This window comes from Phallusia mammillata, chromosome 8 (assembly GCF_965637545.1).
Source record: "Phallusia mammillata chromosome 8, kaPhaMamm4.hap1.1, whole genome shotgun sequence".
Classification (NCBI taxonomy): Eukaryota; Metazoa; Chordata; class Ascidiacea; order Phlebobranchia; family Ascidiidae; genus Phallusia; species Phallusia mammillata.
The window spans coordinates 4,612,042-4,632,402 of record NC_137259.1 but is presented as its reverse complement, the minus strand read 5'-3'; the positions used below and the strand labels follow the sequence as shown (position 1 = coordinate 4,632,402).

Sequence of the window (20,361 nt, the reverse complement as noted above, 5' to 3'; positions counted from 1 at the left end):
ACCGACGAACCGGGTAGAGGTAAGGTGACTGTAATGTAATTGTTCACAAAACTGTGTGTTATATTTTTGCTAAGCAATGAACATTTGTCACAACGAAAGTTTGAATTCGTTTTAAGTAATACAAGTGTTTAAACCTATTCATAACTTAAATGATGTTTGCGACGAAAAACACAAAGTGCAAAAAACTAAAAAACGCTGCCTGCGATTGCAGAAACGAACCGAAAATTTTGGCAATGTACCAGTTTACTTTATAATTGACAACAAAAAGTTCTTTCCTCGACTGCTTTTGTGGGGCTGTGATTCACTATGGCCAAATCGTCGAGGCTTTAGATCAAGCTGTTCGCGTCATTATTCATAAACGACAAAGAAGTTAGACCCATATCTCATGCACTTCAATAGCCACAATCAAATGCAGATGGATGAAAATCAAATTGGCATAGTTAACTGAACCTGAAATAATAATAAATGACATTTTAGGAGATGTTTTTAGATCAAAAAAACGGGTTATCTGCAGCATTTACAAGTTCGCAGCAAGCGGACCTGCAATATTCAAAGGAAATCTATGGAATTGGCTTGGCATAATTATACACATCACCTTGAGCTGGGACCTCTGGTACCAATACACTTTTGGTGACCTCGGTCTTGTCAATTTCTTTAGATTCACTTCTGCCAATGATTTTTAGGCTTTTTTGATATGAACTTCCGAGATTTAAAACATTTAATTCAATACCTATAACAAAACAAATGTGTGTGAAAACTAGAAAAAGGGTAGAGTATAAAGGATCGGTCCAATGTTTTGTTTTCACAACTGAAAAGGGACAATTAAACTACTGATTATAATTAATGATCAGTCACTGTTAGAGGCCTTAAATGGCAAACAATAGTTTAATTATCTTGTTCACAAGGTAGTGGGTTCTAATCTTGTCATGGTCACTTGTGTTTCCCTGATCAAGAAACTAAGCATTGCTCCAACCCAGTGGAACCAGTTGGTTGAACTAAATTCAAGTCACCTATTTTTAACAAGTTTTCTTATTGGGTTGGTGAAGACAGGTTTACCCACATTGTTTATTGTGTAGTTATTCCCTGAATGTTACCTGTTCTCTCGCTAAACCCAGACACTTGTTCACTGTTTGTGAAGGCATCAGTGTTTGTGACGAGGACCATAAGTCTACTTGTTTCACTTCTTGCTGTTGATTCCATATATGAGACAGTATGTCCGAATGCTTGGCCAGTGGCTGGACAACCCCCTGCTTGCTCCATGTTATCAACAATAAACAAAATTTGGCTCATTGGGTAATTTGCTAAGTCAAGTTCAACCTGAAAATACATTAATGATAAACGTTGGTTAAACTGGATTTGATTCATCCGTATTGGACAAAACTCAAAGTAAAAATGTAGTAAGGCTTGAACTATTTGACATCGGTTAATCCGGATCTTTGCCTAATCCCAACAGAACTTAAGGTACAAATGATTTGTAATGTAGTAAGGCTTAAACTAATCGACATCGGGTAATCTAAATCTTCACCTAATCCAGACATTTTTTTCGGTACAAATTTGCCGGGATTAACTGATGTTAACTGCCTGATGGACATAGTGCCCTTTTTAGCTTTGAAATTTTAACCTTGCAGACTAAAAGTTAAAACAAACAAATGAAGAAGTATAAAACTCTGACCTGAAACACATCTGCTACATCGCCTGCATCACAAACAACAGATGGATGCCCTCCAATCTGTATAATTCCTACATTAACGTCACCTTCCTCTATCGCCCCTACATACTGTTCAAATACTTGCAGAACCACAGCAAGATTGGTTTTAAACTCATCCTTTGATTTTGATCCCGAAATATCCACTACAACTAGAATGTCTTTTTTGCAATCAACACAGGCTGTAGGAAAACACATCATGAAAGGCTGAACGTTTTACAAATAAAATTTTTCATTGGCAAATTTTGTAACTAAACAAAGTATCCCTGTCAGTATTGTCAACTGGGAACGGTCATTTAATATCTAAGACCAGTAAAAACAAAGTGCATAAAAATATAGTAGATATAACCAAGTATTGATATTGTAAATGTTGAAACGTCGATACATTATGCCTGGCAGCAATAGCCTATTTCATAAATATAGTAGATGTTTGTTAATTACATTTCTTTTAGAAGATTTTTTTATTATTACATAACACAACATTTCCTATAGGGACTTCACTGAAAAACAATTTATTTACAAACAGCATGCTGTTTCATAATTTCCATGACACACAAGCTTACTGCTACTACCTAGTTTAAGCATAGTGCTACTGATTTCTCTCTAAGTAAAAACTTTAACTTAAACCAATTAAAAAAGATTGCACAAAGCTTGTTAGTAAATATGAATGTATCTGTAACCCACTGCCAAGCGCCAAGCATAGTTATTATGATAATCTAGCCTGGACATAAAAAGTGCTCCTATTGTGGGTTTAAATTCTATCGCAGATAAGTTTTTATCCTTTGCCGTATCATATATATGAATGCTTGGGAGGTCGGCTACATTCTGTACAATGCCTTCAATATGCACGTTGTACGATTCTGCAAACATGAATCTAAATTCAACATAAAAATCATTACCTTTGCATGATGGTATGCTTGCACTTCTTGAAGCACTACCATCAGAGTTTGGGGTATCACATTCTATGGTTTTGTGTCCACTCAAAGCATAGCCAGCATTACAAGTGACTGTGCATATCGCATTGAAGTGATTCCCATTCGGACAGGACATGTTACTATGGCTTGGTTCAACTAAAGGTGGTTGACACAAGAGATCTAAACAACAATTTAAAAATGGATCAACTTTTCAGCACTTGGCTTGGTGTTTTACAAAGCCATAGAGTTTTTGTGTATGGCTTTACCTTGTTTAGTAATTGATACTGGTGGCTACAATTTTTAAGGTTTAACAGGTTTAGAACAAACACTCCAATGAAAGAACCAATGAAATGACTGTTTTAAAAGCATCTTGCATGGCAGGTATTGGTCTAACACTGTGGTTCTTAATCTGTTGTCTGCATACCACTAGGGCAGTGGTTCTTAACCTGGGTTCGGCAATGCTTAATCAGGGGTTTGACGAAGGTCTTTTAAAGTACAAATACTCTGCAAACTTTTTAATTAAACTATAGTGGCATATAGTCGCTAAAAATTAATTTTATTTGCTAGATTGCAAAACATTGGAAGGTTGTAACTAGGTTATATTTGACATAACAAACAACACTGTGTGCATTGTTCGTAAGCATCAAAACAACAGATTTTTGTTGGCAGCAAAAACAGATGGTCAAAAGCACAAAATAAGTTAGAAACCTAGGATGTACTTTGTTGGGGTTCGACCAAAGGCTGAAGAATATCGTAGAGGGCTGTATGAACGGTTAACAACCACTAGTGGTACACTGGAGCTTTTCATGTGGTAAGCAAGGAGCTTTCTGTAATACTCAATTTAAGTCAGATTCTTGTAACTCAACTGACCCAACTGATCAGACCTGGTTTGGGGATAAACCTATGTTTTCGATATTCATTTGAAATTGCTTTGCTAGTTTCAGAAATATGCTACCCTGGTTAAGAAAAATTGGCCTGTCTCACCCATTGACACAGGGTTTAGATCAGTGGTTTTCAACCTTTTTCATCCCGTGACCCTTTTTAGCAACTAAATGAAGCCTTTGTTTTGTACTGTAATAGTCATAATGGAAGACAAAATAAGTTTAAATCAAACAGTTTGAATGTTTTATTGCTTGAAAATGTTTTCATTTTGTTATTGCTGATAAATGATTAATTTTTTTATCGTTTGTCAAAAGGCCTCGCAGCCCCTGGTAAAATGACAAATGATCCTCATGGAGGTTGCGACCCGCAGGTTGAAAACCACTGGTTTAGATGGTATGCAGTGATAGAAAAAGTCACCAGGTGGTATGCAATCCGTACAAGGTTGAAAACCACTGGTCTAAAAGAATAATCAGCTGGAAATAATTTTACTCATAAAATATATTAAATGTGAAAAAAATAAAATGTAATTAATTGAGAAATCTAGGGATACTGTTTCGTTGATTTAACATGACTGATCAGAAAAACTTTTTCTGGAAAAAACACAACATGAGCAATGTAAATTTTTATCAGTAGCAACTCGCTTATAACCATACCAACCTTATACCTTTTTCACATGAGGGCGGTAGGTCACTCCAAAGTAGTTGTCTTTCAGCATTCTCAATACAAGAGATTAATTGAGGGCCCACAAGAAAACTACCCGCGGGACATGAAAATGTGCACTCTGAGAGGAACTGATTTCCATCCGAACAATAAACTGATAAATCTCCAGTGGCATGTACATGTACACAGACCTGCTCTAGATATACAGAAATGGCTGATTGAAAGGTTGTAGAAATTCAACCTGTATGTTATGAGTAAAACAGAAATGTTTATGTAAGCTGTAGTAGACAGTGCACTGTTTTACCCAATAAGGTAGCGGTTCCCAACTGAGAAGGAATTTTAAAACTTCAGGGGAGGAGTTTAGTTTAAATCAGAGGCGTGCAACATACGGCCCGCGGGTCAGTGTCCGGCCCGCGGCACCTATTTTCGTGGCACGCGCAGACTTCAAATTACTCTATAAATTATGAATACTTTTTACTGTTAGAGCATGGAATGCTGCCATTTGTACACCAACACTGGTATTTTTGACTTTGTACAACGTCACACCCAAAATCCATAGAAAACATAGATAGATATAGATAGTTTGATAGATAGACTTTGGTCACACCCTTATAAGGTTTTAACCACTGTGACGACATATTCCCCTTGTTGCATCATCGTGTGCATTATGAAAGAACAGCCTTTAATGATTCAGTAACAAGATTTATAGGTGCAGTAAATATATTGAGATTTATTCTACGAAACGGTTAGCACATATCCCATTGATCAAAGAGTATTCAAAGAGTTACTTGATTGTGTGCCCCTTTTAAATAAACTATTAAATAAACTGTTGAAAAAATGTATATGTTGCTTAATTGTCTGGCCCTCAGCATTATTTTAACTGTATGTTGTGGCCCACTGCGATAAACAGTTGCACGCCCCTGGTTTAAATTGTACATGTGGTTTGTAAACATGGCGGGAAAAAGTGGGGAAATGGGGATGCTCCATCCCGGGAAATCGGTCACACTCGCGGGAAATTTTTAGCTCTTTGTGTAAAAGCGAACACAAGTCGAAAATAGGTTTTGCGGTGGAATAACGCAACAGCGCCAGTTTTTATTACTGGTCACAACCGGCGATGCAACGAAACATGACGCAACTAAAACGCTGCGACACATAGGTCAACACACAAGGTGCTGAGTGTCTTTGTTCGCATTGCACGCGCGTGTGTGTGAATGAGCACAACAATACGCATTTATTTCAACAAGTACAGCAATGGCGCGATAAGCTGCGTTACTTTAGTATTCCAGTTGCGTATAACTACGGGGGATTTATCCAAAAATGGCGGGAAATTTTGGTGGCTTCCCGGGAAATTTGCATTTTTTCTAGCCCTGTTTGTAAATAGACAGTTAAGCTCTGGGAATATAACCTGTGAAGTTGATAAACTACCCAATTTTAAATGATCCTTGCATGGTTTACCACCTGCTGTGTCTATTGGGGAGGAATGTAAATGTTTTTAATTGTAAAGAGGGTATTTGTCGATCAAGGCTAAGAACCATTGCTTTAAGGCAGTGGTTCCCAAACTTTTTTCTTTTAAGGCGCATTTTAGAAAAAACAAAAATTATTTGGCGCACCTCGAACATTTGAATAATTTTTTTAGCTGACAAAGGCACTAACTATAAGGTCATAAAGCCGCTATACAGGTCACTTTCATAGTTAAATAGCCTAGTTGAACATCTCAGAGACGTGGAGCATGTTGGCCTAGTGGTCTAAGCACCTGGTACTACTACTCTACTTGATTGATTTTAATTTCAATATTTTTTGCGGCACACCTAATGACATCTGGCGGCACACCAGTGTGCCGCGGCGCATAGTTTGGGAACCACTGCTTTAAAGTCTCAGTGCAGCTGGTGACAGGACATGGGCCTTTTGGGCTAAGGTGGGTACCTTGTGGCACTCCAGTTTCTTGGGAGTAACAGTCTGAAACGCCACACCTGACCAAATCTGTTCGATGCTACAACTGGGCATTAAGCACTGAGGAACTGGTTCCACAATAGCCTAGCAACTGTTTGGCAACCAAAAGGATGTCAGCTCAGTGTCGTTATATTAATATAAAAAAATGCAAAAAGTGAAGTTTGTATGTGATAACAGTCTGAAGGGTTTGCAGTTATGTTCACAGCCAACTAATTAAACTACACTACTTCTGAAAAATGATTCTTGATGGTTGCATACATAAGTGTTGGTAAATTATGCATGAAATTTTTTTTTTAATGTTTGTACAATCTAAGATTTTACATTATTGAAACTACATCCCAAAGATCCCTAATGTTAGTTTACATTACAATTTTTGTTTTTGATACTGACAAGTTTAGGATTCACTATACAGTACCAGCAAAAGTTGAACAATGTAAGTAAATGTCAAAACCATTCCTAAAAACACTATATACAGACTTAGGTTTATTCTATGATATAAGAAACAAACCTTCGCAAGTTGGAGTATCAGAATTCCACTTGAATACATCATCTCCTATTTGTACACACTCAAGCACTGTACTTCCATTAACTCTGTACCCAGCATCACAGTGCACTTCACAAACTGACCCAATACTTGGAATAAAGCTGCAAACCGGTCTGCCATGCTCAATCTGTACCTTATCCACATCACATCTTGGGCCTTAAACATTGGTAAAGAAAATTTTAGTGATGGGACGATACCAGGTTTTGAAAGTACCGATACCGAGTACGAGTACCACATGTATATACCTTCGATACCGAGTTCCGAGTACGATTACCTAGTACTTAAGTATAGTGTTGTACTTGGTTGTATATCACTGGCTAATTTATCTGCCATGGCTGGGGTACAGACGTACACACACACATGCAGATAAGTGTAATCTCCGCCCGAAAGCGCATACAAATATACGTAACCTTGCAGAACTTTTTCACGATTTTGTGCTGACCGAAGCAAATGTTGGCAAAAAGTTGCCCATATTCTTATGGTATAAACGGCCTTCGGTATCGAAGTATGGTATCGAAAACTGAGATAAAATATTTCGATACCGAGTACGAGTATCGATACCACTGAAATCGTTCGATACTGAGTACGAGTATCGATACCACTGAAATCGTTCGATACCATCTATACCGAGTACTCGGCCCATCACTAGAAAATTTGTATGAAAGATGCTAGTTATTCGCACAAACTGTTATACGCATACTGAATCCTGAATTGTAATCTAGAATCAGTTAAGAAATCTTTACATTTCGCAAGTTACTTTAAAGCAGGGGTGTGCAACCTTTGTTACTGTGAGGCCAAATACAATTGCCAAAATTTGATTGCGGGCCACACCTGTGTGTAACACAAGGTGATTTTTTTTGTTGCTTACCAAATATGCATAACTACAAGTAAAATTCGCATTTGATTCTAGCCACAAATTGCCAGGTCGCAGAAAAATAGCATCAGGCGCATCTGCTCAAAAATATATGATAGTTGGACTCGTTTGCCAGTACATTTGAAATCCAAGAGTCTCTGCGGGCCGTACAACCTTTAATCAAGGGCCGCATTTGGCCCCCAGTCGCAAGTTGCGCACCCCTGCCTTAAAGCATGGATAAATGATTGACAAGCTGTATCAATAATAGTACTACATAAATACTAATGTTTCAATGAGAAATCCAAAGATCAGTTACTACAACACACATCTGTACAAAGAGAAATTATTGTCAAAAATAAATTGTGTTTTGACATTATATTTTTCACCAATAAGTAGAGATGTTCAAAGTAGAATAACTGGGTATTCTAGAATAATTGTTTAGAATCAAAAATAATGAATCGAGTGCCTATATTAATTTCAGCTGAGCAATTATTAATCTTGAAAACAATGAAAGCAAATCAGTTTAACAAACTATAAAACCAACAATCGTATTTTAAACAGCGTTTTAGTTTTTTGCTGTTAAAAAGGTTCAAATGTTGGCCTTTCACTGCAAAAAATATAGGCTTAAAATATCGGTTTTCGGTCTACTTAAGTATCAAAATAATCGACATCAGCCTTGAAACAATATTGGTCTATCTCTAGTAGACAGTTTTTATGCTAAATATACCTGGACATTGTGAGGTTTGTAAATTCATAGCCATCATTTGAACGACAGGTTCATGTTCTAAATGTGCTGTGTAGTGTTGAAATTTTGGGTGAATATTATGTGTTGTGTTGCTGTCCAGAGTAAGCATCGAAATGGTGGCACCTGTAAATAAATTTAGTTGCATGTAACATAAAAACTAGTCACAGCAAAAAATTACACCAATCACATGTATGGCCACCTCATACCCTTTTAATTTCAGTTCCACATAAACACACACAAAATGTGCTTGCAAATCGTGTCTAAAACAAATGTTACGCCACATTATGCATGCCAGGTTGGGGAGTCGTTTTTTTTAAAAAGAGAGTGAATATCTCATTGTGCTCTATTTCTATAGCATCACAATTACGGCATAAGCTGACATGTGCAGTATACAAGGCAGGCAACAGTGCTTGTGATTTGACTTTCAACGGGTTCACCACCTGCATAGCTTAGTTAGTAGAGCATGAGTGCCTATTCATGCAACATACACAACAACAATAAAATAGAAATAATTACCACAATTCAAAATGTTGACTTGCTTTTTAGCTCAGAAAGCTATACAGATGTTCATACCTTTTTCTATCAGTTTCAAGGCTTCATCCAAAGTATCTGGGGAAGGATCACCCACCAAAATATAGACCAACGCCTCTTTTGCCACTGGTCTGCTTGTGTATGAAAGAAAATCATAAGCTATCTTCACAAAATGTGTATGGGAAGCACACTGGGCAACTTGAATAATCTCTTTGAAAAACTTTCCAAGACCTGTCAAATTGAAACCCGTTGACGGTTTTCCCTGTAAATTAAATAATATGTATTTACAAATATATTACGAGTACAAATAAACATTTTTTTGCAACAAGTCAAAATATGGAGCATAAACTTAAGTTTTTTTCTTTTAAAAGTTTGAGGTAAAACTGTTTCTCAGTTTTTGTACTAAAATACATAAATGAAAAACGTACTTTATCAAGATTTTTTATTCGTTTTTTTTTAATTAACCACAGGTTTTGACTTATTTGCTGTGTGAAAACTGCTAATAATTTTTTTAGAAGTTGACTTACATTATTCACAAAGAACAACTACTTACAAAATGATTGTGATAAATTATAACAAAGTAATTACCACAATATCTGATGATTTTTTACAAATGCTTGAGTTTGTTTCAGCCAGTCTGATCCAAATATGGTCACTTATGGCTAATGGAAACAGTCTGTTGACCAACACTGACACAACTGACTTCAAACGTTGATGTTCCAGTGTTGGTAGAGACCCATGCATTAAAATTAGGATGTCAAGAAATGCTTTATCACATGCTGTAAATAAAGGTAGATATGTAAAAAATAGAATAACAAAGTAAAAACTATCAGTAAAAAATAGTACATAAAAAAGTAAAAAAACATAAAGTAAAAAATGTACGTAAAAATAATATGTAAAAAAGTAAAAATATAAGCAAAAAACTGAAAGTAAAAACAACTAGAAGGGTGGCTTAGCACATATTTCCCTTGCATATACACTATAACCTATTGTAAAACATTAATATATTTCCTACACTTATTTTATATTGGGTCCCATATCATCCACTGTCTTTTATAACCTTGGTTGTTTCTGCAAGCAGAAACTCATGGGTCCCCCACACATGCAAAGTTGTAAATAATGCATTTCAAGAGATAACAATGAGAAAGTTTGGTATTGTTAGGTCAAACACAGTGATCGGTACTTTACATAAATAAATATGTTATAAGGAGTACAAACTATTTAAACTCATTCCATTAATACATTTTTGAAGGTTCTTCTATTTTATGGTTTATCTGAGAAAAAAGTGTTAAATAGTGAGAAAATAGGCTAAAACACAATAATCGGCTCCTATTAATGGCAAATTTCACATGATGGTAGGGGGCTAGTGGAGTAAATGATAGAGCTACAGGGTAAAACACAACATTCTACACCTATAAATGGGACACTCTACAAGCTATCTGAATTTCATTTAATTCTGACATTGTTTAAAAAATAACCTTTTTGGGGGGCTAGTGAGGTAAATGTTGGGGGGACAGGGTTGAACATAACAAACAACAACTATAAATAGCACACTCTATAAGCTGTCCAAATTTCATCCAATTCGGACAATGTTTAAAAAATTCACCCATTTTAGGGGGCTAGATACCCCTCTAGCAGGGTTAAACACAACAATTGACACCTATAAATGACAAATTCTACAAGCTGTCCAAATTTTATCTAATTGCGACACCGTTTAACAAACTGACCCATTTTAGGGGTTAGTGGGGTAACTGATGGGGTTCAACACTCAAACGTATGAAATATGAAATCACAATAACCCAATCAACAGTCTTGTAAAATTTTATTCAATTCAGACAATGTTTAAAATTCTGGCCACTAGAGGTGCTATAAGCAACATTCGTCAACGCTTCTGACGTCATAAGGCTGTTAACACCCCTCTAACTGGCAGGTGCAAAAACGCCCACCTAGTAATGCACAAACACAAGTAGCATATGTTCTGTTGCCTTTATTATACCATTCTACCACAGAAATCTTTTGTTTGTGGTGCGCAGCAACATAAAAAAACGTTTTACACTTTGGGGTCTAGCGGGGTAAATACTGGGGTTATCAAGTCAAACAAAGCAGATGGCACATCTGCATAACTATATCTACCATCTGTGAAAGTTTCATCCAAATTCACCAAAGATTTCATGCCAAAAGTGCATGGACAAACTTCACCGGAGAAAAAAAACAAGGAAAAAAAAACATAGTGAAATCAAGATGCGTCCCCTTCAGGGAAGGGGACCCATAATAATTAAAAAAGTAAAATATAGCTTCGAAATGAGTAAAAAAGGTAAGTAAAAAAACAAGTAAAGGACAAAAACAAATATTTTGAGAATAAAAGTAAAAACAATCAGTAAAAATTAATATGTAAAAAAATAGAATTAAAAAAAAATAGTAAGCAAAAAGTAAAAATAATAATGTGAACAACAATAATATGAAGTAGGTAAAATAAAATGAAAAAAAAATGAAAAAAAGTTTGTCACATGTACTTACCAGGGTTTACAGGGCCACCAGATTCTCCTAAAAAGTATTGGACACAAACAGTTTGTAAAAGAAACAATACTTTTGAGAGAAAGTGGGTACAACTTCAAGTTTTCATATTTTGTATGGATCTAAGCTAAAGAAGTCTTTTGATTCCAACTATTTTAAATTACAAACAGTGAAGCTTAAACAACTCAGGGAAAACTAAAATATATGTAAAATACAAGTTGTCCAAGCCATTGTTACCACAGAGCCCCATTGACTTCATTTTGTGTCTAAAATAATACAGCAGGTATAGACAAAAACTCTGCAATCTGGAAAGCCTAAACATAAAATTCAATAATCAAATTGAATGAAACTTTGGGGTTTTAACATTTGAGCGCAAAAAAAAAACTGAATGCAATAATTTAATGCAGTGGTTCTCAACCTTTTTGCTTTCGCGGACCCTTCTCCATGCTGTAATCTAATTGCGGACCCCTTCGAATTTTTAGGTATTTTTGTCCTTTTTTATTAACGAGTAACCAAATCATGGTGCATAAAATACCAACCACATTCGGTCTAGGACCACAATTTTAATCCTTTTGTCTCAGTTGCGACATCGGCAACCAACAAGAAAGAGCCATTACAGTGTAATGTAACGTTGTTTTCCACTGACAATTTACGTCTGTTGCTTTACAATGGGGTTTAGATGTCATAATGCTTTGTGGTTTGTCGCTTATGAATAATGTTTTCAAGCCAGTTTCATGCTATTTTGTAAACGCCAAAGCATTTTTTTAATCGCGATTTATCAAACTCGTTTTGCGGGAATTAAGAAGTTGTCGCGGACCCCCTGAAACGCATAGCAATTTACCTTGCATTTTTATGCTCAAATGTCAAAACGCAAAAACACTCTGTAGTTTGCAATAAATAGACAATTTACATGCTTTTCCGTATTTTTTCCTACAACCACCGTATGATTTGGGAGTTGGACCAAAATTGCATCATGGGGCTCTATCACAGGTATCACAATGAGTTGGACAACTTGTGTTTCATGTTGACTTAAGGTAGAACCAACCTGGACATGGTTCAGATACGACTTTCCACATTCCTTCACCATTGCCTCCACCCGATTCTAAACATATTTGAACTTCACGTTTATCTGACTCTGGGCAATCAATGGTGCACAAGGAATTGAGTTTGTTAGTGTCGTTACAAGATGCTGCAGATTCATATATCAAAGCAAGTGGAGGAAAACACAAAGACTCTAAGACAACAGGAATGTTAGTATTTAATGCAGGAGTGCAAATAAACAATTAAACGGCCATGACCACTCTTATTGTGTGAATACTGAAGTTTAAATTTTTTCACACATCTGAAAAGTTTGAGACTGTTTTAGGTTTTGTTAAATGCTGTGCAATTGTTGCCCCAATAGACAATGGTTCAAGATTTAAGGTTCCATAATAAGTTATAGCAAAACTTAGCAGACTGAAAATCCTTTGCATCAAAGTTCTAACGTCAAACCAGGGCTCCGGAGTCGTTTAAGATTTTTTCTGAAACAAAGGTCAACATTATGTTGACCTTGCACAAATTATTGCCATGTTTTTTTCAAAAAAATGGCTGAAAGTTATAGTTGCCAAAAATATCACTCTTTCCTACAATATATATATATTTTAAATCAACTATGAGGCTACGATCATGGGTCACACATCACCAGGTTTTTTTTAATGTTTGGTTTGGGTGACCGCTAAGTAGTTTTAAGAGACTGCAAGTGTTTCATTTAAATACCAAAAAATAGCCATATTTGCAAAAAATAGCCATAAGTCCAAATTTTGGGAAACCGCTGGAGAAATTTGACCTTAAAAAAACACCTTAAAAAACACTGCACATCACTATGTGCCACTAACAGTCCTCAAAGTTGAGAGTACTATACACAGAAAAGCTTTGTCACAATGAGATGACAAAAATTAAGAATTTTATTTGATTACCACCTTCTTCATAAATTTCATTACAAGTACAGACTTTACAGACTGGTAAATTTTACAGACTGGTAAATTTTAAAGACTGGTAAATTTTGAAAGTACAGACTGGTAAATTTTAAAATATTTGTTTTCCAACAATTATCGTTTTGGGGTCAAATTATTTATGTCACCTTCGCAAACTGGTATTGATGAATTCCAGTTGCCTCCAGAAAGACATGCAGCTACATTTGATCCAATTAACATAAAATTCGGATTACAGCTAAATGAGCATTTTGAATCTTTATTTGATCCATCAGTGCATGAAACTGTTCCACTATCTAGTGTATTGAAAGCAACACATGCATCAACATCTGACGAAGCCTCTTCTACCAACAAAAACAGACAAAGAATCATTAAAAGAAAATGTAAGGTGAATATTTTTTGTAGTCTTTTGTACGTTATATTTTTGTAGTCTGTGCCTTACCATACACTTAGCCCAACCAAATACAACATAATGTGAATACAAAGCACTGTCTTGCTATTTATACAATAATTATCAACATTATTACGAAACTATATACGAAGTTCTGATCCAATCATTATTTTTATTTGCACACAATGACGGTAAGGTTTCAACTTATTACCTCCTAGTTGTAGTTACATCTAACATTCCAAACAACTTAGAAACATTGATTTAGTATTATATAGCTAAAATAAATTTAATCAGAAAATTTAGCATGTAAAGTGTAGTATAAACTAGAGATGTACCGAATATTCGGTTTGCCGAATTTATTCGGCCGAATCGGCCACTTTTGCAAAGATTCGGTTTCGGCCGAATAATTTATTGCGATTCGGCCGAAACCGAATCTTTTACGAACACCCCTTTAAAGCGTTAAACATGTCCTTTCTGCTTAGTAACAACGAAAATCGCGTCGATCATTATATTTTTTAACACATTGACGCTTTTCCCACTGCAGACAAAAAACCAGTATTTCATTGTCGGGTCGGCAATCATGCTTGAGGCAATGTTAAACCCCACAGAACTAAAATAAGGACTAAATACAACCATTCTGCCCGAATTGCCTGGTAGATAAACTTCTGTTTTCATGTCAAACGCCTTGTATACGACTTTGCGTGACGTCATAAATGATTCGGTTGATTCGGCCGAATTTATTCGGCAAAACCGCCGAATATTCGGTTTCGGCCGAATCGAAATTTCGCCGATTCGGTACATCACTAGTATAAACTAACTGTACCAAATCTGCTCTTAGAATTAACTCTAATCTCTCCCATACAGTAAACACAACATACTTTTACATTTGGGCTGTTCAGGGCCACTGAGAACCCATGTGCCACCTGTACAAAGAGCATCTTTTGCACCCTCAAATTTCCAAAGGACGTTGCATGAAAACGTCACAACGGATCCAGAATTGGTCCCATCGCTATATGACATAGTTACAATAATTCCTTCGAATGGTACCGGAACAAAATTTCCACAAGGCCCTTGAAACATGCAAAAAATATGATGAAAATAACCGCCAAAATAAATGTAAAAAGCAACATGTTATTTTGTCCAAACGTTTAGGCGAATGTTCATACCACCATCAGTGATATGAAAGGTCACACCAGTTACACCCGTTTAAATCCACTTGAGGCACATTAAATATTGATAAAAAAGGTGGACCGACTTTGAATCAATGTTCATTTGGGGTTTATGTTGTTGAATACAAATTCAAGTAACATATGATGCAAGTGTTATTTTCATCATTAAACTCATCATTATCTATATTTATGGTGTTGCAAAAGTCCATGGAAGTGCCATGCATGCTGTCATTTAAGGAATAAGTGTGTGCTTTATGTTAGTAAACAATCTATGTTTTGTGGATGAGTTTAGTTTGGTTTATTCCGCTTGGTAAAAAAACATAGTGACACACAAAAAAATATATATTCTGAGGTCATCCTACCTTCACATACAGGTGCTGAATCAGTCCATTTGCCATCGTTCATACAGAACGCTGAATCTGCTCCTACTCGAGTAAATCCACTATTGCAAGTAAAAGAACATAGAGAACCTGCAGTGGAACCCACAGTACAAGACACGAGGCCATTTGCTGGTGCAACAATTGGGACACACTCAATTTCTGCATAAATAACATCAAATGTCATGTGTTGAAAAAATGTACCCTTGTACTGTATAAAGCTCAATTTTATATTGTTTATGGATTGTTTAAACCAAGGTTATGAAGTGAGACCCTAAAAACAATGCGTCAGTTTGCTTAAGTGGTTCTTAACCTGAGGTACATGCACCACTAGGAGTTATGGTACCTGTTACTATGGGGTGTGAGGGTGCTCAACCATCAGGATTATGAGATATTAGTTACTTTAGAGGAAAATACAACATAGGGTGCTAGGACTGGTTAGAAGTTCAAAAGGGTACCAAAAATAAAAAAGGTTACTTAAGTCAAGTGAAATTAGAAAGGTGTTGAATTCAGGAATTTTTTAAATGATTCCACAAACACATAAATACAATTGCATATTTTTTAAATCAATTAAAAATAAAACAAAGGGTTGCAAATTTTTTTTTTAACTAAACAAAGGGTTGCAAAATTTCATCAATATAATCTGGAAAGGGCACTTTCACAGATCAACCATAGTTTGCTTGCAACTAGAGAAACAGGGGACATGCAACACCTAAAATCTGATCCAAGGTTGTGTACATTTTTAAAATTATACCAACTAAACAGTAAATTTTGATTTAGTATGCTAACAGGTAGTGATGGGACGGGTACCCGGTACTCGGTATCGATGGTATCGAACGATTTCAGTGGTATCGATACTCGTACTCGGTATCGAAATTTTTTGTCTCAGTTTTCGATACCAACGTGCGAGTACCGAAGGTCCATTTACAGCATAAGAATACGGGCAACTTTATGCCAATATTTGCTTCGGACAGCATAAAATTGGAAAAAAGTTCCGCCAGGTTACGTATATTTTTTTCACTATCGTATGGAGATAACATTTTTCTGCATGTGTGTGTGCACGCCTGTACCCCGGCCATGACAGATAAATTAGTCAGTGATATACAACTAAGTACAACACTGTACTTAAGTACTCGGTAATCGTACTCGGTACTCGGTATCGAAGGTATATACATGTGGTACTCGTACTCGGTATCGGTACTCGCTTCAAAACCTGGTATCGTCCCATCACTACTAACAGGTATAACAACTTACTGACATACTTTGGTGCTTCAGGAATTAAAAAATTCTATGAAAACTAACAAGGGTCATTTAGTAACATGTATAACAACTTACTGACACACTCTGGCGCTTCAGGATCACTCAGAACCCACGAGCCACTTCCACATAGAGCATCAGTCGCTCCTTCCAGTTTCCAGAAGGTATCGCATGAAAATGTCAACACAGACCCTGGATTCGTCCCGTCGCTGTATGACGTGCTGACAGGTCCTCCACTTAATGTTGGCGGGGGTACAAATGTACCACAATCACCTAATAAGAAAATCAAAATTTGCCCAAATTTACAATCTTCACCATGTGGTAAAAAGCACTAAACTATACTTTTAGAAATGTTGCAAGTTTATACCTGTGGAAAGGCGAGCGCTTCCCAAAACTAATACCGTCAACAGTACTGCTGAAAACATCAAGCTTTCTCACAGATTTGGCAATTCCCAAGACACCACAACATTAGGTAACAACAGCAAACCACACTCAAAAATAAAGATCTGCCATTAATAAAATACAAAAAAAACAAGTTGACAAAGCTGTCGTGGGTTATGTTCGCTACAGCGATTACGCGCCAATCTATCCTGTTCTTTTTTTTCCCGTTTACCGTATTTATCCAACTTCAAATTAGTTTTTAACTTCGATGATAGATCTTCATGACAATTTATGAGCTGACCTTTTGATCACAAACAACTGCTGGTTTATCTTACAAATTGATATTTTTTAAAATTTTTGGTCAAAAATAATCTGGTAATTTTGTTCGCAACTTGAATCTTGCTTAAATATAAAACTCCATTTTCACTCCCAAATCTAAATTCGTCGGTGGTGTCTGTGACCTACCGTAACCGTACCCAGATTTTAAAAATGCGACGGATACCGTTTAAAGTTTCAGCAGTCATGCGTAAAGACATGGGGACGTTCTCTTTTTGCGAAGGTTTGGTGAAGTAAAGGTGCGAAAAAATCCAGCGGAATCATGCCTCCTAAATTCGATCCAACTGCTATTACTTACGGTAGGAGAATAATCTTTTGTTTTCGCGAAAGGACCAGCGTTTGATTTAACGTTAAAACGCTTGTATTCTGTAGTGTACCTTCGTGTTGTTGGGGGTGAAGTTGGGGCCACAGCGTCGCTTGCCCCCAAGATTGGACCTCTCGGTCTCAGCCCCAAAAAGGTGGGTGATGATATTGCCAAGTCAACGCAGGACTGGAAAGGCTTGAGAATTACTGTTGAATTGAAAATCCAAAACAGGTGGGTACGATCGTTTTTACATTTTTCAAGCAAAACTGATTTCTCAAATGATGACAAAAGTACGGCGCAGTGAGATGTGTGGTTTTGATTGGGTTTGTTTGTTGTTAACATGCAAATTTGGCGTTTTTTTGTGGTAGATTTCTCTGTAAAAGGAATGAAAAACAGTTTTTACTATTGAGCAAACAGACCTGAACAAATTATTCAGTGATCTTCAATAACCGAACCTGATGAGAAAAAACAAAACTAAATTTTTTTGTAACTGCAAGACAGTGGTGTAAAACATTGAATACATATCTTTTGCAGACAAGCCACAGTGAGAGTAGTGCCAAGTGCTTCTTCTCTCATCATCAAGGCTTTGAAAGAACCTCCACGTGACAGAAAGAAGGTTAAGAACAGTAAGTTGGGTTGCACCTACAAATATTAATTATCTAGATTAGGGGATACAAGTACTTTTTGGCATAACCCACATAAAATGTCCATACCTCTTGTAACCCAAATGAACCTTAATGCTTACATTATAACAGGGATGGCGAACCTTTTTAGTTGAATGGGTCAAACATGATATCAAAATTCGGAAAGAAAACAAAGTGGGTCACATATTTTATTATATGTCCATGCTAAGGTGCTTGTTGCTGCATCATTTCTGCAAGTCTTGTAATCATAGGTAGTTTTCAGTTTAATACATGCAGCAGTCATATCTGAGCTGAGATGATTCCTGGCACTTGATTTTATGAAATTTATGTGTGAAAACAAAGATTCGCATAAATATGTGGAACCGAACAGCGTCAACAAAGTTATAACAAATCGTTTCAAGTTGTACGTTTAAATAAACATATCTGTTGCATCACAATTGACTCAACAATCTGTATTTTAAGACAATAGGCAATCTGGCAAAGGACCTTAAGTTAACTGTTGTGTTGCTTTTTAATCTTGGAATAAATTTAAAAAAAATTAAAACTACAAGTGGGTCACTGGAATTCACGTGGTGGGTCACTTTGTGACCCGCGGGTCAGTGGTTCGCCATCCCTGCATTATAAACAAGGGTGGAAATGTTGTGTAAAAACAAAACAACTTATGTATGCAACAAGCAAAATATTCATGTATTTTGACCTAATAAAGTTATGCAAACCCCTGAAGACTGCACAGTTATATTACACCTTTTAAAACTGTCTTGCGCACTGCTGGTACAAATCACCAGTCTAGAATATATATAATTACTGTGTTTTTGTGTTCCTTTTGTTTAACTTTGATCAAAAGTGTTAGGTCTCAAACAGATGTAGCTTATATAGAACTCCTGAAGTATTTGGCGGTGAACAAAACATAAGTGTTTGTGTTAGATTAATTGGTTGGGGTTGGCATCCCATCCACACAAAATGTGCATTAACGCCATCGGTGAGCACACACCGATACCAAAGCACTGTGATATTGAACTATGTTTTGCTTACACTTATCCCTCAGTATTAAATTTCAGTCAAGCACAATGGCAACATCACACTTGACGATGTTTACAATATTGCTCGTACCATGCGTGAACGCTCAATGGCTAGATTCTTCTCTGGAACAGTGAAGGTATGGTTACAAGTTTCTACAGTATGTTAAGTGTATTAATTTTCCTTTTTTATGCTGTTAATTTGTAGGAAATCCTTGGAACAGCACAAAGTGTTGGTTGCACTGTTGACGGTTACCCACCTCATGATTTGATCGAACAGATCAACTCTGGAGAAATTGATTGCCCAGAGGTACTTAAGACTAATAATGTTTTGTGGTGAATGTGCTAATTCAATCCATTTTACACATTTTCAGGAGTAAAACGGTCTCTTGGTGGAAAAGACAGTGGAGAGAGGCATTTAATAAAATAAAAAATGAAATGATATTGTGGAACTTTATTATGTGTACAATTAGAAGTAATTTTATCAGGTTGATAAGTGTTTGCAGACAAAATAAGTAGTTGTGGTTTGGTTATGTGTGACCGAAATGAGACCAGTTGACTGAGCTGATCGACGTTGTTTCAATGTGAAATTGTAATTAGGGAGAAACAACTGCCTAGCCCTAGAGTGGGGCCAATTGAAGCAAGAAAATTGTTAGGGGGCAGTTACAGATAAATTTCCCTAAGCTGAAAAGACTTCTGTGTCGAGAAGCGCATTACTCACAAAGTTACATTAAAGAATGCGAATTTAATAGGGAGGCAACAAAAATAATCGCGCATGGTAGTTTTTAACTTGCCAGAGACTGGTTTGGCTATTTTTACAATGCAGAACAAACCACACTGCTTAAGGCGTGTGGTTGACCTAATTTAACTACCATCAAATGCATTAGGCGTGTTTGCATGGGCCGTTGAGTAAGAACCCAGTTACTTAAAAAGCGCAAAACTTCGACCATTTTCATGCTCGATTCCGACTGTGCTATTGCAACCGAATCTGCAAAAAAGATCTAGGCAAGTTATGACGCAAGATTTATTAGCCTTTCTCTGTATCAGGCGAAATATGACCTACTGCTTAAACCTTGTTTAAGCTTAAGATTTGGAAACATTTTGGCTTTAAAGAATTTAATACGGCGGCTAACCTCTACGTTATTTATTTGTGACGTCGTTACAGTCCATATGAGTGAATCTTTAAAAAATACAAGATAGACTAGAAAAAAGGATATT

At 36.4% G+C, this 20,361-nt stretch overlaps 2 protein-coding genes across 3 annotated transcripts; one reads left to right on the top strand and one right to left on the bottom strand.

Annotated features, from left to right (window-relative positions):
* Positions 1-14: 14 nt before the first annotated feature.
* On the bottom strand, positions 15-16,998 carry LOC145204287 (P-selectin-like). Of its 2 annotated transcripts, none has more exons than XM_080076771.1 (17): positions 16,830-16,998; positions 16,541-16,735; positions 15,191-15,367; positions 14,538-14,729; positions 13,418-13,612; positions 12,344-12,532; positions 11,302-11,328; positions 9,373-9,563; positions 8,827-9,046; positions 8,236-8,376; positions 6,620-6,811; positions 4,166-4,357; positions 2,605-2,799; positions 1,673-1,887; positions 1,095-1,317; positions 596-730; positions 15-450 (listed from the first exon to the last, which is right to left on the bottom strand). In XM_080076771.1, the coding sequence occupies exons 1-17, from the start codon at positions 16,885-16,887 to the stop codon at positions 371-373; spliced, it is 2,817 nt and encodes a 938-aa protein (XP_079932897.1). In that variant the 5' UTR covers positions 16,888-16,998; the 3' UTR covers positions 15-370. The 2 variants fall into 2 exon arrangements, with proteins under 2 accessions (XP_079932897.1, XP_079932898.1); XM_080076772.1 differs by having other exon boundaries at positions 12,344-12,400.
* A 370-nt stretch (positions 16,999-17,368) lies between these two features.
* Positions 17,369-19,582, top strand: LOC145204291 (large ribosomal subunit protein uL11-like). Its single transcript, XM_080076779.1, has 6 exons — positions 17,369-17,478; positions 17,552-17,714; positions 18,018-18,109; positions 19,186-19,283; positions 19,352-19,453; positions 19,518-19,582. The coding sequence occupies exons 1-6, from the start codon at positions 17,442-17,444 to the stop codon at positions 19,521-19,523; spliced, it is 498 nt and encodes a 165-aa protein (XP_079932905.1). The 5' UTR covers positions 17,369-17,441; the 3' UTR covers positions 19,524-19,582.
* Positions 19,583-20,361: the final 779 nt, after the last annotated feature.

What these genes read in the sequence shown, in the direction of transcription:
- LOC145204287 (XM_080076771.1), bottom strand. Translation starts at nt 16,887, where the DNA reads ATGTTTTCAGCAGTACTGTTGACGGTATTAGTTTTGGGAAGCGCTCGC. An exon ending in AAGCATACCATCATGCAAAG is followed by an intron (nt 1,888 to 2,604) that starts GTAATGATTTTT and finishes GTTTTCCTACAG; the next exon opens with CCTGTGTTGATTGCAAAAAA. An exon ending in ACCAGAGGTCCCAGCTCAAG is followed by an intron (nt 451 to 595) that starts GTGATGTGTATA and finishes TTATTATTTCAG; the next exon opens with GTTCAGTTAACTATGCCAAT.
- LOC145204291 (XM_080076779.1), top strand. Translation starts at nt 17,442, where the DNA reads ATGCCTCCTAAATTCGATCCAACTGCTATTACTTACG. An exon ending in GAATTGAAAATCCAAAACAG is followed by an intron (nt 17,715 to 18,017) that starts GTGGGTACGATC and finishes TATCTTTTGCAG; the next exon opens with ACAAGCCACAGTGAGAGTAG. An exon ending in TCTTCTCTGGAACAGTGAAG is followed by an intron (nt 19,284 to 19,351) that starts GTATGGTTACAA and finishes GTTAATTTGTAG; the next exon opens with GAAATCCTTGGAACAGCACA.